The sequence below is a fragment of the Lepisosteus oculatus genome, chromosome 2 (assembly GCF_040954835.1).
Source record: "Lepisosteus oculatus isolate fLepOcu1 chromosome 2, fLepOcu1.hap2, whole genome shotgun sequence".
NCBI classification, from domain to species: Eukaryota; Metazoa; Chordata; class Actinopteri; order Semionotiformes; family Lepisosteidae; genus Lepisosteus; species Lepisosteus oculatus.
The window spans coordinates 77,967,737-77,979,759 of NC_090697.1; the positions used below are offsets into that span (position 1 = coordinate 77,967,737).

General features: G+C 46.3%; 2 protein-coding genes across 2 annotated transcripts; both read right to left on the reverse strand.

Moving 5' to 3' along the window:
• Positions 1 to 1,095: 1,095 nt before the first annotated feature.
• On the reverse strand, positions 1,096 to 2,781 carry ndufb11 (NADH:ubiquinone oxidoreductase subunit B11). Its single transcript, XM_006625274.3, has 3 exons — positions 2,558 to 2,781; positions 1,555 to 1,685; positions 1,096 to 1,335 (listed from the first exon to the last, which is right to left on the reverse strand). Exons 1-3 carry the CDS (start codon positions 2,738 to 2,740, stop codon positions 1,203 to 1,205), a joined length of 447 nt encoding a protein of 148 aa, XP_006625337.1. The 5' UTR covers positions 2,741 to 2,781; the 3' UTR covers positions 1,096 to 1,202.
• Positions 2,782 to 4,108: 1,327 nt separating this feature from the next.
• On the reverse strand, positions 4,109 to 11,241 carry LOC102683839 (butyrophilin subfamily 3 member A2-like). The gene is made up of 8 exons (XM_069185304.1): positions 10,167 to 11,241; positions 9,542 to 9,647; positions 9,021 to 9,359; positions 7,987 to 8,268; positions 7,169 to 7,267; positions 6,557 to 6,583; positions 5,287 to 6,302; positions 4,109 to 5,201 (listed from the first exon to the last, which is right to left on the reverse strand). Exons 2-7 carry the CDS (start codon positions 9,609 to 9,611, stop codon positions 6,187 to 6,189), a joined length of 933 nt encoding a protein of 310 aa, XP_069041405.1. The 5' UTR covers positions 9,612 to 9,647; positions 10,167 to 11,241; the 3' UTR covers positions 4,109 to 5,201; positions 5,287 to 6,186.
• Positions 11,242 to 12,023: the final 782 nt, after the last annotated feature.

Below are 12,023 nucleotides of genomic sequence, written 5' to 3' on the forward strand. Positions count from 1 at the left end.
CTGATCCTACCTGCCAGCTGTATGGTGCCAGATAGGTACGTACTGAGGGTCAAAAGAGCTCTTTCACTCTGTTTACACATGTGTTCCATGACTTTATTATTATTGTCCTCATTTATAACTGACCACGATCAATCAGTGTTGTGTATCACTCTAGTGTTGATTCAAAGTTTGTGAGAGAATGTGATGCAGACATGCAGAAGAGAAGTTAATTATAGTGTACAACAGACCAACTGATGGAGAGGTTCAAATGAAAAGGTCTGGACAAAAGTTAGTTGCTTCAGAAGTTCACTTGTAGTGACTGATGGAAACTGACTTCGTTGTGCATGGATTTAATCCTGATCCCTTCCTTTCCTGGGATTTCCCTTCACCCCTCACACACACAATAAACAAATCTGCATTTTTGTAGGAGTTGGGATAAATATGTTTATGCTAAGCTGTTCAATTAGAGTTGAACTGAATGACGGGTTTCACTCCACAGCACTGAAGCCAAGAGGACCCCGCAGGCCCCAGGACTCCGCCAGGATCACAGGAACAGGGAAACAGGAGGCTCAGCTCACTTCATATCTGTTTTACTTCAGCTGTTATTATTAAATACATGACCTTCAAATAAACATTTTAAGAATTTGCAGCTTTTCTGTGTTGATGCAGAGGCCTACTGAGTGAAATGACAAATCTTTTAGAGAAATCATGTTGCTTATAGGGGTCTGACCTCCTCACTCTGCTTGACCCTGGAGGCAGGAAAGCAGCTCTAATGCTCAGGTGGGGAGCTGCGTCAGTATGCGCAGGCTGAGAAGGAACAAGTAAAAGGTTTATTCCCTGCTGAAAAGAGAAGTAAATGCTTCAGCTCACACCCAAAGAAGGCTCCACAGCCAAAACATTGTTTTCTTTCTACTCTTTTCAGCATGGAATAAACCTATTGCTTGTGCCTCTGGAATAAACCTTTTACTTGTTCCTTTGCAATTCTAATGCTCTCCTTGTTGGGTGAAACGGAATGAAAACTACAGCAGGAGTTGGTTTGGCTTGAGTTCTTATAGGAACAAAAAGCCAACATGTTGCTTTAGAGCACTCTTTATTATTCAAGACATGAAAAGTGGGGATGTTTAATTTTTTTATTATTATACAGGAATCCAAGAGAATAATTAAACATACTCTTAACATCCAAATGTCCCATGAAGCTTCAGTGCCAATCTCCAGGGCTGCAGTTAATCCTCCTCCTCCACTGGGGGCAGTACAATCTTGCTGGGGTCATAGTAGTACTCATCCATAACGGGGAGCCCCTGTGCCTCCCTCTGCTTGATCACCCGTTCCGCCTCCCGCCGAGCCCACAGCCTCATCCTGAGCAAGGAGAGAGAGTCAGAGGTCAGCAGTTTAAGTCAGGGCACTAGGCCCCCCGCAGCGAGGTGGGGTCTCCAGGGGCTCCGGTCCCCAGTTGAAGTCCAATCACACACAGCACCAGTCACCAAGCACAGCCGCAGCGTCCCCACACACAGTCCCTCACCGCAGGGCTACACACAGCACACGTCCGCCTCCACAGCCCCTGCGTGCAGATCTCACCCGTGATCGGGCAGGTAGTGTATGAAGGCGCTGCCGATGACGATGGCCACGGAGATGCCGAAGAAGAAGGCGGCCCTCATGTTCCACTTGTCGACGTGCGGGTCGCTGTGAAAGCCATGGTAGTCCTTGTTCTGTCCGGAGGAGGAAGAGGGTGGTGGAGCGTGAGTGAGCATTCCTGAACCTCTGGCGCGCCACAGCGGTCCGAGCAACCAGCCGCTGAACACTTCACAGTGCTCAACACAAGCTTCATCACTACAGCTGACCGATGTCTGGCTTTCAGAGCGATCCTGCTGTCGGCAGGTGGGTGCTGGGTGCCGGGTTCAGACACACAGGCTCAGGAGAGAACCCTGTCTGCTGACACCCTGAACTCCCGGACACTCGAACCCCAGCACCAGCACCAGAGCCTGTGTAGCACACAGGAACCAGAGCGCCGACCTCTCCAGTAGCACAATACAAGATAACAACATTAAGATAAATCTAGAGTCATGCAACTCGGCAAATCTACAGGTGACTTTAGAAGCCCAGCCTGACCATCTTATTATCGGGGTGATAATTCTTAATACCATTATAATCAACAAGACAATGACAGGTTAGGAAATAAAAGATTATGATCCATATTTGATTGATTAGCTTCCCGCTGTTTGTTTACAACATTAACACAGAAGTATAATTTTTAAGACCGTGAGACTTCAGAAGACTTTCAGAGAAGCCCACTGCACCTCGCGGCGAACACACGCACAACATTAAAGCCTTCGGGTCATCTAAACGTCGTCTCTCCTCCGGCACACTATACTTCTATTACCTTTACAAGTGTTGTTTTTCTTGCAACATGACAGCATTACATTTTTGAGAAAAATAACGTACATATTTAAGTGTATGGTTCACTTTACTAAAACAACACTGAAAATATTGCACTTGATAAGTGCGCCTGAGCACCTTCACCAGATTACAGCTGGTGTTGCGCTGTCTGTCCCGGTTCTGCTGCTCCGGGTCCGACACTCACCTTATCGTACATGCTGACCGGTGCGGATTTGACAGCCTTGTGCTCCGCCGGCTTCAGGTCTGACACTGTGGCGGACTCGGCCGCGGCAGGGGAGCGAGTCTGAGACACCAGGCGAGCCCCGGACACCGGGCCGAGCCGAACCCGGGACCAAGTCGGCCAAATCCGCAGAAACCGAGCGGCCATGTTCCCCTTCAGCGCACGACCCCTTCGCCCTGGAAGCGGAAACTAGCGATGGCGTTTACTGTCGGAGGGCAGCAAAGGGGAGATTAAAGGGGAGGAGTGGAACTGCATGCGGTGTGTTAATGATAACATATTATACTGAGAAATGCGTCGCACTGGTGTACGAACGATGCCGCTCTATGTTATAAAATAAAAAAATTGAAAATAAATAATAAAAGGAAATTCAAGATTTAAATGCTCTTAAAAATAAAACCATTGCTTCGTAATCACGAGTTCATGTATAGCCGGTAGTCGGCATCACCGATTAACTGAGAGCATTTTAAACTTGGATTTTCTTTGATTATTTTAGTTTTCTGTGTTTCTTGAACTGATAGGGGTTGAAGCCGAACAGCCAACTGACTATTTTACGATAAATAGTAGATATGATTTGGGTATCAAGATCATCTGGCATGAACTATCTAAAATAAACTATTTATCACTGTCATGAAAGGCACTAGATATAATGAAGATGTTAATTACTACGATAGAATCTCTGTTTTGCAAAGGAGCACCCAGGGTGGCCCCGGAGTGGACATGCTGAGTGGACTAATTAGTGGAGCTGTATAAGTCTGCAGTGTTTGTTGTTTCTGAGGAGCATATACTGTAGTGTATGGCCTTGAAATAATTCTAATGAGATCTAAACTAGGACCTAAACCAATCATAACATTAAAGAGAGAGAGAAGATACCAGAGGGAAACACACTTCAAGGTGAAAAGCAACAAAGAGACGAACTTAGAGATGATTAATCCCAATTACATTTTAACAGCAATTATAACATCATAACAACTCCTGCTACTATTTAATTTGTCCTTGCCTGCACCCCAGTGGAACGTCTACACAGAAAGCAAAGAACTGAACCACAGAGGTGGAGTGAGAGAGGGGGAGAGGAGGAGTGAGAGGGGAGAGAGGGGGAGAAGGAGAGAGGCAGAGGGTGAAAGACGGGGGAAGAGGGTGAAAGAGAGAATGAGACAGAGAGAGGAATGGAAACTCAGAGTAACATGAACCAGAGGACACAGGTGGAAACTGCATGGAAGAGTGTCACCTTACACAAAGGGTTGTAAGAGTGTGGAACAAGCTGCCTGGCCATGTGGTTGAAGCTGATGCCCACCATTCTTTATAACAGCAGGATAAGATCCTCAGATCAGTGAAGTGCTAACTACCAATCAGGCAGGAGGGGTTGCTTCTGAGCTTTCTGGTTGTGTAAAGAGGCCAACGCAATTGGTTTTGTTCCGCAGTTCAGTGTTAAAACAGGCACATACATTGCAAATGAGCACTACACAACACAGCACTGTATTTCCACAGCCAAAAGAGACGCTCATTGAGATATAAACATTATTTTCCTTTACATGCATGTTTTATTTTAAGATAATACTAGGACAAAACATAACTCTTCATGAGCACTGTACATTCAGAGGATGAAGGTGTGCTGTGCTAATTCATACTCAAGGTTAAGAGGAATCTGGACACAGACTCATCCTGCAAGAGGAGTAAGCAGGTTAGTTTACAGAGGTGAGAGGTTAACTCCTGCTCTGTTGTGTGATTTGGATTTACAGTAACACAGACGTGAGGCTCTGAGGCATTGTCCAAACCTCTGTCTGCTGTTAAACAGTACACAAGTACAATTAACAACAGTTTTATTAATTAACTCATTACTTTCCTCTTTTCACTACAAATAAAACCTCTGTTTGCCTTTTCCTTGTTTTCTTTCCTCCATTTTACAATTAGACTTTTGTCTGTTGGCATGTTTGTATGTTACGAATTAATCTGCTTAAAGATCTTATTTTCCATGTTTTATCTTGCATTAATAAAAAAAACATCAAAGAGTTTGAGAAAAACTAAAATCGTTTGCAAGCAGTCATAAAGCATTTTCCTCTAGTTTGTCGTCCAGGGCTGGGCTCTGGGGCTTGTTCACTTGTCTTGGTTATAGTCAGAGGCTTAGTGTTCCCCCAAGGGTTGAAGAAGGGGTACAGTGTCCTTTCGAAATTCTTACTGAATGTGTACAAGTGAAACTTGTTTTCCACGTCATAGAACGAGACCTTTCCACCCTCATAGTCCAGGAACACGCCCACTGTGTGAACTGTTCCCTTGGTCTGGATTCGGGGCCTGGTTGTGTCGAGAGCCCTGTACTCATTGTAGACAAACCAGATGCTCATGTAGTCATGGTTGGGCTGAATGTCTCCGATCAGATCCTTTCGCACAGTCTCATAGGCCACCCCAAGATCCCAGTGATCCAGTTCGCCCACATTGACTTCCCAGTAGTGCTTCCCATTGGAAAATCCCTGTGTTCCCAGCACCCCTGACCAGTATTTATACCTTCTTTCATTGTTGGGAACGTCATTCAGAGATTCATCGTACTGCACTCTTTTTCCATCTTCAGAGACTCGCAGCTTTGGGTGACTAGTTTCCTTATCCATTATTATGTCGGCTTTCAGGAGAAAAGAGAGATAATGAATTTCAATCCAACACACATGGTGCTGGTTTGCGCTCAGAGATGTTGTGTTGTTACTCACCTCCATACTGTCGAGCTCTCTTTATGACTGTAGAAACACAGACAGAGACAGGGGTGTTGGAATCTGGATGTGTTGAGTTTAGCAGAGCGGCCTGTGACTCTGACTGCTGTTGTCAATAACTGCTGGCTGTAGCTCATGCTCTCCTGAGTTATCATGGCCAGAATCATTCCAGCTGTTTTGACATTTTAATTCACACCATTGGGATACAAAACAACCTGATGATGGAGATTTTGAGACCGATCGTTCTCTATATCCACGAGTTAAGAGCTGATAAAGCACTTAAAGAGTGTCTGCTGTGATTATACTGAGGCACTCCTGGAATCTGCTGGGAGCCTCCTCACTGGACTGAGGAATCGTATCACTGCAACAGGAAGCTCTGGTGACGCAGTATATAGGACAGTGTCGGCATATATTAACGTATAGTCCAACACCAGATTCTCACCATATTCTCAGCTGTTTGAGGGATTTTTTGTTTTCCTTCTAATACATGAATTAAAATATCAAAACAAAGGGAAGTGAATGAACAGTATATATTGGATATAAATGCTGCACAGGGGACAGGAACACAAATGGGCTTTCTGTCAGAGTGACATACAGACGCCTCACTTCCTTGGCTAATATCTATTGTTGTGTTATTGTCTGCATTGACAAGAGCTGTCTGTGTATCTGCCACTGTGTATCATGGTGATGGCTGTCTCTTTAATGTCACTGGATGAGGGTAGTCTGTTTCAATTAATCTATTTCACATGACAAGGGCAGTAAAATGGAGACATATGTAATACAATATTAGTGTGAAACACAGAAGCGCAATACTGTTTTACTGTTTCATTTTAACATATTAGCCTGACCGCAACAGCGTCCCTCAAAGACAGCATGCCTGAAAGCCACCTTCTTTAATTTCTACACATACTGTTGTGTAGCTGTGAAAGGCACAGAAATGTACTTGAGTTTGACCATGTATGGACACCAGGCAGTGTGTCTCCTGTCCAGACTGACCCACTGACCTTCCTCTGCACCTGTACAGGAACACAAACAGAAACAGTGTTTGTCAAGTGTCTGTCTGGAGAGCAATAGAATCCTTTCCATGTCTCCCCACCTTCCATCTGCCAGAGAACATAACTTATTATTATTATTATTATTATTATTATTGTGGTTGTTGTTATTAATGCTTGCTGTCTCCCTGCCTTGATGCAGTATCTCTTCCTCTTCTTACAGTTCAATGGATATTTTCCCCAAAATTATTTTTGAAATTTGCGAAATGACAACTTACCCAAGACTTCTACTAGCTTGAGGTTCTCTGAAAAAAAGAAACATTTTATTGTGAGTTAAGTAGTCAGAGCACTGGTAACATGTCTTTCTCCTACTCCACATAACAAAAAACATAACATTACAAAATCTATTCACTATATGGAATTTGTACCTTAAAAGTTAACTTACAGAAAACCTGGAGGATGTTTTGCTTTATGGAGATCCATCTTGGTCTTTTCTTGCTGGATTCAGAGCAGAACTGACAGTGCGAGACAGCTGGATCTACAGTGTACTGCACCCAGTCTCTCACCTGGACAGACACTGGTCCCAGTGTATGGTTTGTGTATCTGTTGTCACTTGTTCACTAGTTGTTTTCAGAAAGTAATCATTTGTTTAAAAAAGTCGTTTATTTAAAGACTTGCTAAACCTGAGTAATTAAAATAATTATGAGCGTACAGTATATGGTGGAATAACAACTGAGAAAACAGGGGAGCCCTCTGACTATGAGAGCCTGTGCAGAACACCCCTTCACACAGACAGCTAAAGCTGGAAGATTAGAAACAAACATTAATCTCTGGGAAGTATGGAGTGGAAGCAAATTAAAAACTCCTGTGTGTTTTATTTGGGGAATTACCTTTTTTCAGGATGATGACGTATGTGAGACTAATGAGAAAGATGACAACGAGGACTACAGCAGATATGAACCAGGGCTGTGCTGGTGTGAAAAAAGCACCTGGAAACAAGATGACATTTCAAATAATTTAAACTCTGGTTACAAACAGACAAATTTGTCCCACAAATCCATGCCCGAAGACACAGCTCTTTTCTATAGAAACGCTTTTGATATTGTGACATAAACAGTGTTCCTGGAGAAACGTGATCAGCTGTGCAATTACACCGAGTGTAACGAGGAACATGCTGAGGTTACTGTGCTGTCGTCACTACTGGTACCAGCTTCATTGTCTTGTAACACACAGCGATCCCTGTGTTGACTTTTCAAAATAAATAATAGTAATAAGTCACACGATGAACAGCACTGGCACTAACAAGCTAAAAGTCAATGCAGATGAGCTGCCCTTAAAGAGAAATATTGAAAAATACATTTCCTTACATGTACTGTTTGGAGTTCTTTTTCATCATTTCTGATGAAACACATAGCAATAACGACCAAAGCTGCTTCCTGTTTCTGTGGAAGGGCTCAGTTGGCACAGCAGCGGACACAGTGACTGTGCCACAGACACAGAGGCTAAGGGAAGATTTCTTTTAAAAGGAGCACCAGACTTTGTTCGTAGGTGAGTTTGGAAAGTAAAGTATGGGAAGAAGAATCCCCTGTGTGATACTGAGGAGGAGAATAACGTGTGTGATCTCCCTGCTGTAGCACTGGCCACTCGCCACTCGCCCTGGACAGGCAGCTGGGTGAGACAGCGGGACACTGGCGCTGTGGGAACTGACCGCTGACGTGGATCCTGGACTGGATCTGCCTCCCGTTGCCCCCAAACTCCAGAACACAGGAGACCTCGGCCTGCCCCTGCCCCGACAGCAGCAGGTGTGTGCTGACAGAGTACAGCCCCTCCCTGCTCCGGGTGAAGATGCCCCTGGTCTTCGGCACAGGGGCACCTGTCTCGTCTGCCCACAGCACCTCTGGAGCTGGGTACCACCCCTCAGAATGACAGGACAGCCTGATGCCCCCGCCCTCGTGCCCTTCCAGAGAGACCAGGGGGGCACTGCCAGTCACTGAGGGGACCAGAGAGAACACAAGATTACGGGGGTCAAGGCACCCTAGAGCAAAACGCCAAGGTTCTGCAGGAGGCTCTGCTGTCTGTGCTGGTCTGCTGCGACAGGACCTGCTTTTGGCAACGCCTGAGAACTGCAGAGCGTCTTCCAGAGCCGTGGACAAGCCTCGGCCAACACGTTATTTCTGTTATTGGCACAGGTCTGTTTGTGATTGTGCAATATCTGGGGGAAACCTACAGAAACAGCTCCTCGCATCTGGAGTAAATCAGCCTCCCGCCAGGCCCGGGCCTGGAGGCGCCTCAGTGAGAACAGAGGAAAGCAGGCGTCAGTTGGCTCTGGAGTGGAGTTTGCAATCAGGTGGGGATTTAAGCTTTGATTTATTCTGCACTATAATTTTTGACATTAGGTTTGGTTTTGGGAGAGCAGAGATACAATAAACCATTTTATCAAATAACACCATGATTCAATCAACATTTAAATTATTAAGGGCAGGAATTATAAAAAGCTTTCCTAGCTTTCCTGTACAACCCTAATCAAACCTCCCTGTGATACAAAAGCACAATACAGTGGAACTATGGGAACGGAAGGGACTGCTGTATACTATAGGGGTGGGAAAGCAGGATTATTATGCTAATTGTCAATGGAAACTTTCATGAGGACAGGATGACTGCCTGCGCTCTGTAACATGAGTGGCTTGATGTGTTTAATATAGCACTGGGTGAAGGGACTGCAGAGACAGAGAGAATACTCACTGGAAATCTTCACCTCCACTTCTCCTCTGTCGTAGTAAGACCCTGAATCCACAAAGCAGGTGTACAGACCCTCGTCAGACACTTGCAGGTCCCTGATCAGCAGAGAGACGTTGCCTTGCTTCAGACTGTCTTTGAACAGACTCACGCGGCCCTCGAACGCCCTGCCCTGCTTCTCTGTACGGTGTCTGTACAGGTGGACCTCCTCGTTCCTCTCCTTCCGCGCCCATCGCACCTCCAGGGGCTCTGCGCTGTGGGCCGGAGAGAGGTGGCAGGGCAGCATGAGGTCAGCCCCCAGCTGGGCAACCAGGGGCTTGTCAGGAACCTGGACAGTGAAGGACCCTGGAGACAGGAGACAGCAGAACAGTTGGACGCCCACGGTCATGCAACCAAACTGAGACAGTTTTAAATTTTTACCAGAAGAGATAGTGGGGGCTGGAGGATGGCAGAGAGGGGGAGGAGGAAAGTAAAAAAAGAGAAGGAAGATAGAAAAGCGCAAGCTCTTTCCGAGCCTGTCCTCTCACCTGGGCTGGCCCCCCGCACCTGCAGGAGAGCCACAATCACAGAGAGGCTTCTCCCCAGGGTGCACAGCATGTCTGTGCCGGTCAGCGCAGATCCGTGGCTGCTCCTCTGCAGAGTGGAACACAAACTGGATCACCTCCAGAGAGATACTGCCACGGTCGCCATCCCTCCCCTAGAGGGCGCTCCACTACTCCTGTCATTAGTTCTGTGTGATTGCTGGTGATCCTCTATTTATTCCCAGTGCCCTGAGGGCACAGCCTCCTCCCTGACATCGCCTGACCTGAGCCCGGGGCCTGGGGGACCTCGCCCCGTGATCCCAGGACTGCCCGTGTTCCTGTTTCCCCTTCCCGGGGATTTTAACCTTGAGTCGTTTCAGAATGGATCTCACGCTATCGGACTCAAGGACTGTGCCCTGACCCTCCTCTGGACCCGTGCGGATTGGGACGCCTCTCTTTGTTCCCCTGTTCACTGGCACTCGCCCTGTCACTGTTATTGAGATGCACTATGAAACCCCTGTGTGTTTTCCCCGAACTATGTCTCCCATTTCATCCAGCTCTTACCGCTTCGCACAGGGTCTAACATAACACCCGAGCCGGATTGCTGAGCCAATCCGTAACAGATACTCACAAAGATCCTCTGCCTCCCGAGAGATGCCCCTCTCCAGTCTTATCCCTCCAGGTGGTCGAAACACAACCAGGCCCCCAGCTGCATCAGGATACACCCCTGTCTCAATGTCAAATCTCTGTTCTTTCACTTGCTCCTTGTAAACAGGACTTTGTCCCCTGTTATCTTCAGCTCCTCTGGGCTTTATGATCAGTGTTAACACATGAACTGTGATGTCTTACAATTTTTTTATACTATGCTAAGAAAATGAAACCACACAGACTCAGACTTTGACCTAAAGTAGATGGAGCATGATCAGCTTGTCAGGATCAGGATGTGAGAGGGCTGGAAGAGAACTTCAAATCATGTTTTTTGAGTAAAACAGATTGACACCATAAAGAAAAATGGGGAATGTGAGCTTTCTGTTGACATGGATTAACAATTAATTTGTATTGATGTATTTTTCCGTGTTCACCAGTCAGAGTAGCCAGGGAGTGCAGAAGACTGTCACAGTCCTTTAAGACACATGTAACATGAGCCAGAGGGAACTGCAGGGCTTAAGAACAGGACAGACCCAGATTTCTGTTTCCTCACAGCCATCGCTAGGCTCCCACTACACTGCAAGACAGTGCCCGTCTCAGTGGGGCGGACTTCTTCGGTATGGCTCAGCACAGAACCTCAGGACTCAGGAAGGGGTTAAACTTTCACACTGAATATTCAATTGGACCAATGTAAACCACCAGCATGCGTAACAACAACAACAACAATCATCATCATCATCATCATCTTTGTTTTTTAAATAGTGCACATAATGGGACATCATTTAATGGAACTTAATAATAAAACAACAAAATATCTGGTGCAGATTTACTCTGGTGTCCTGTCATGCTTGTTGCCACGGATGAGCAGCAGTCTGAGTATCTGTAGTGATTAATTCGATAGGAGACCTGACCCGCCTGGAGCCTGTTATCCTTCACACCCACCTTAGGTGGTTCAAGAGTAATTCAGCCATGACCTGACAGTGCTGGGGACTCTGCCAAAGAGTTTGAAGCTCCTCCAGCTTTGTTTTGTGTTCCTGAGCTCTTGCTGGGTTTGCTTCCTGTATTCTAGACCATGCTTCCCTGACTTCATTTCTCATATTAATAATAATAATAATAATAATAATAATAATAATTCCTTATACTTATATAGCTCTTTTCTAGACACTCCATTCAAAGCGCTTTACAAGTCATCATCCAAGCCTCACCTGGATGATGCGCCAGTCCGCTCCCCACACACCAGCTCTCAGTGGGGAAGAGAAGAGTGATGAAGCCAGTTCAGAGACAGGGATTATTAGGAGGCCAGGATGGGTAAAAGCCAGGGGGAAATTTAGCCAGGATGCTACTGCTTTCAAGAAATGCCCTGGGATTTTTAATGACCACAGAGAGTCATGACCTCGGTTTTACGTCTTATCCCAAGGACGGCGCTTTTTTACAGTCTAGTGTCCCCATCACTATACTGGGCCATTAGGGCCCACACTGACCACAGCGTGAGCGCCCCCTGCTGGCCCCACTAACACTTCTTCCAGCAGCAACCTTAGTTTTTCCCAGGAGGTCTCCCATCCAGGTACTGACCAGGCTCACACCTGCTGGGCTCCAGTGGGCTGCCAGCTGCCAGCTGTGAGCTGCAGGGTGATATTCCCCCTGTGCCTTCCAATGTGTCTTTTTGTTTATGGACTCTACTTTCTCCCCTCAGCTCTAGGGTGGATTTCCCTTTGTGGCTCTTCTGTGTTTATAGGCTCTGACCCCTGGACTGTGGATCACTCTGGACTGTGTCGGCCTGCACTTCGCTAGCAGGTGCTCGCTGCCTGTCCCTGTTTGATGCAAACCACCTTCTGTTCTC

Coding starts and splice junctions, on each gene's coding strand:
- ndufb11 (XM_006625274.3), bottom strand. CDS start 2,740: ATGGCCGCTCGGTTTCTGCGGATTTGGCCGACTTGGTCCCGGGTTCGG. Junction 1,686..2,557: donor CGGTCAGCATGTACGATAAG/GTGAGTGTCGGA, acceptor TCCTCCGGACAG/AACAAGGACTACCATGGCTT. Junction 1,336..1,554: donor CACTACCTGCCCGATCACGG/GTGAGATCTGCA, acceptor CTCCTTGCTCAG/GATGAGGCTGTGGGCTCGGC.
- LOC102683839 (XM_069185304.1), bottom strand. CDS start 9,611: ATGCTGTGCACCCTGGGGAGAAGCCTCTCTGTGATTGTGGCTCTCCTG. Junction 8,269..9,020: donor AGTGGAGGTGAAGATTTCCA/GTGAGTATTCTC, acceptor TGGTCCCCTCAG/TGACTGGCAGTGCCCCCCTG. Junction 7,268..7,986: donor GTCCAGGATCCACGTCAGCG/GTCAGTTCCCAC, acceptor TCTTGTTTCCAG/GTGCTTTTTTCACACCAGCA.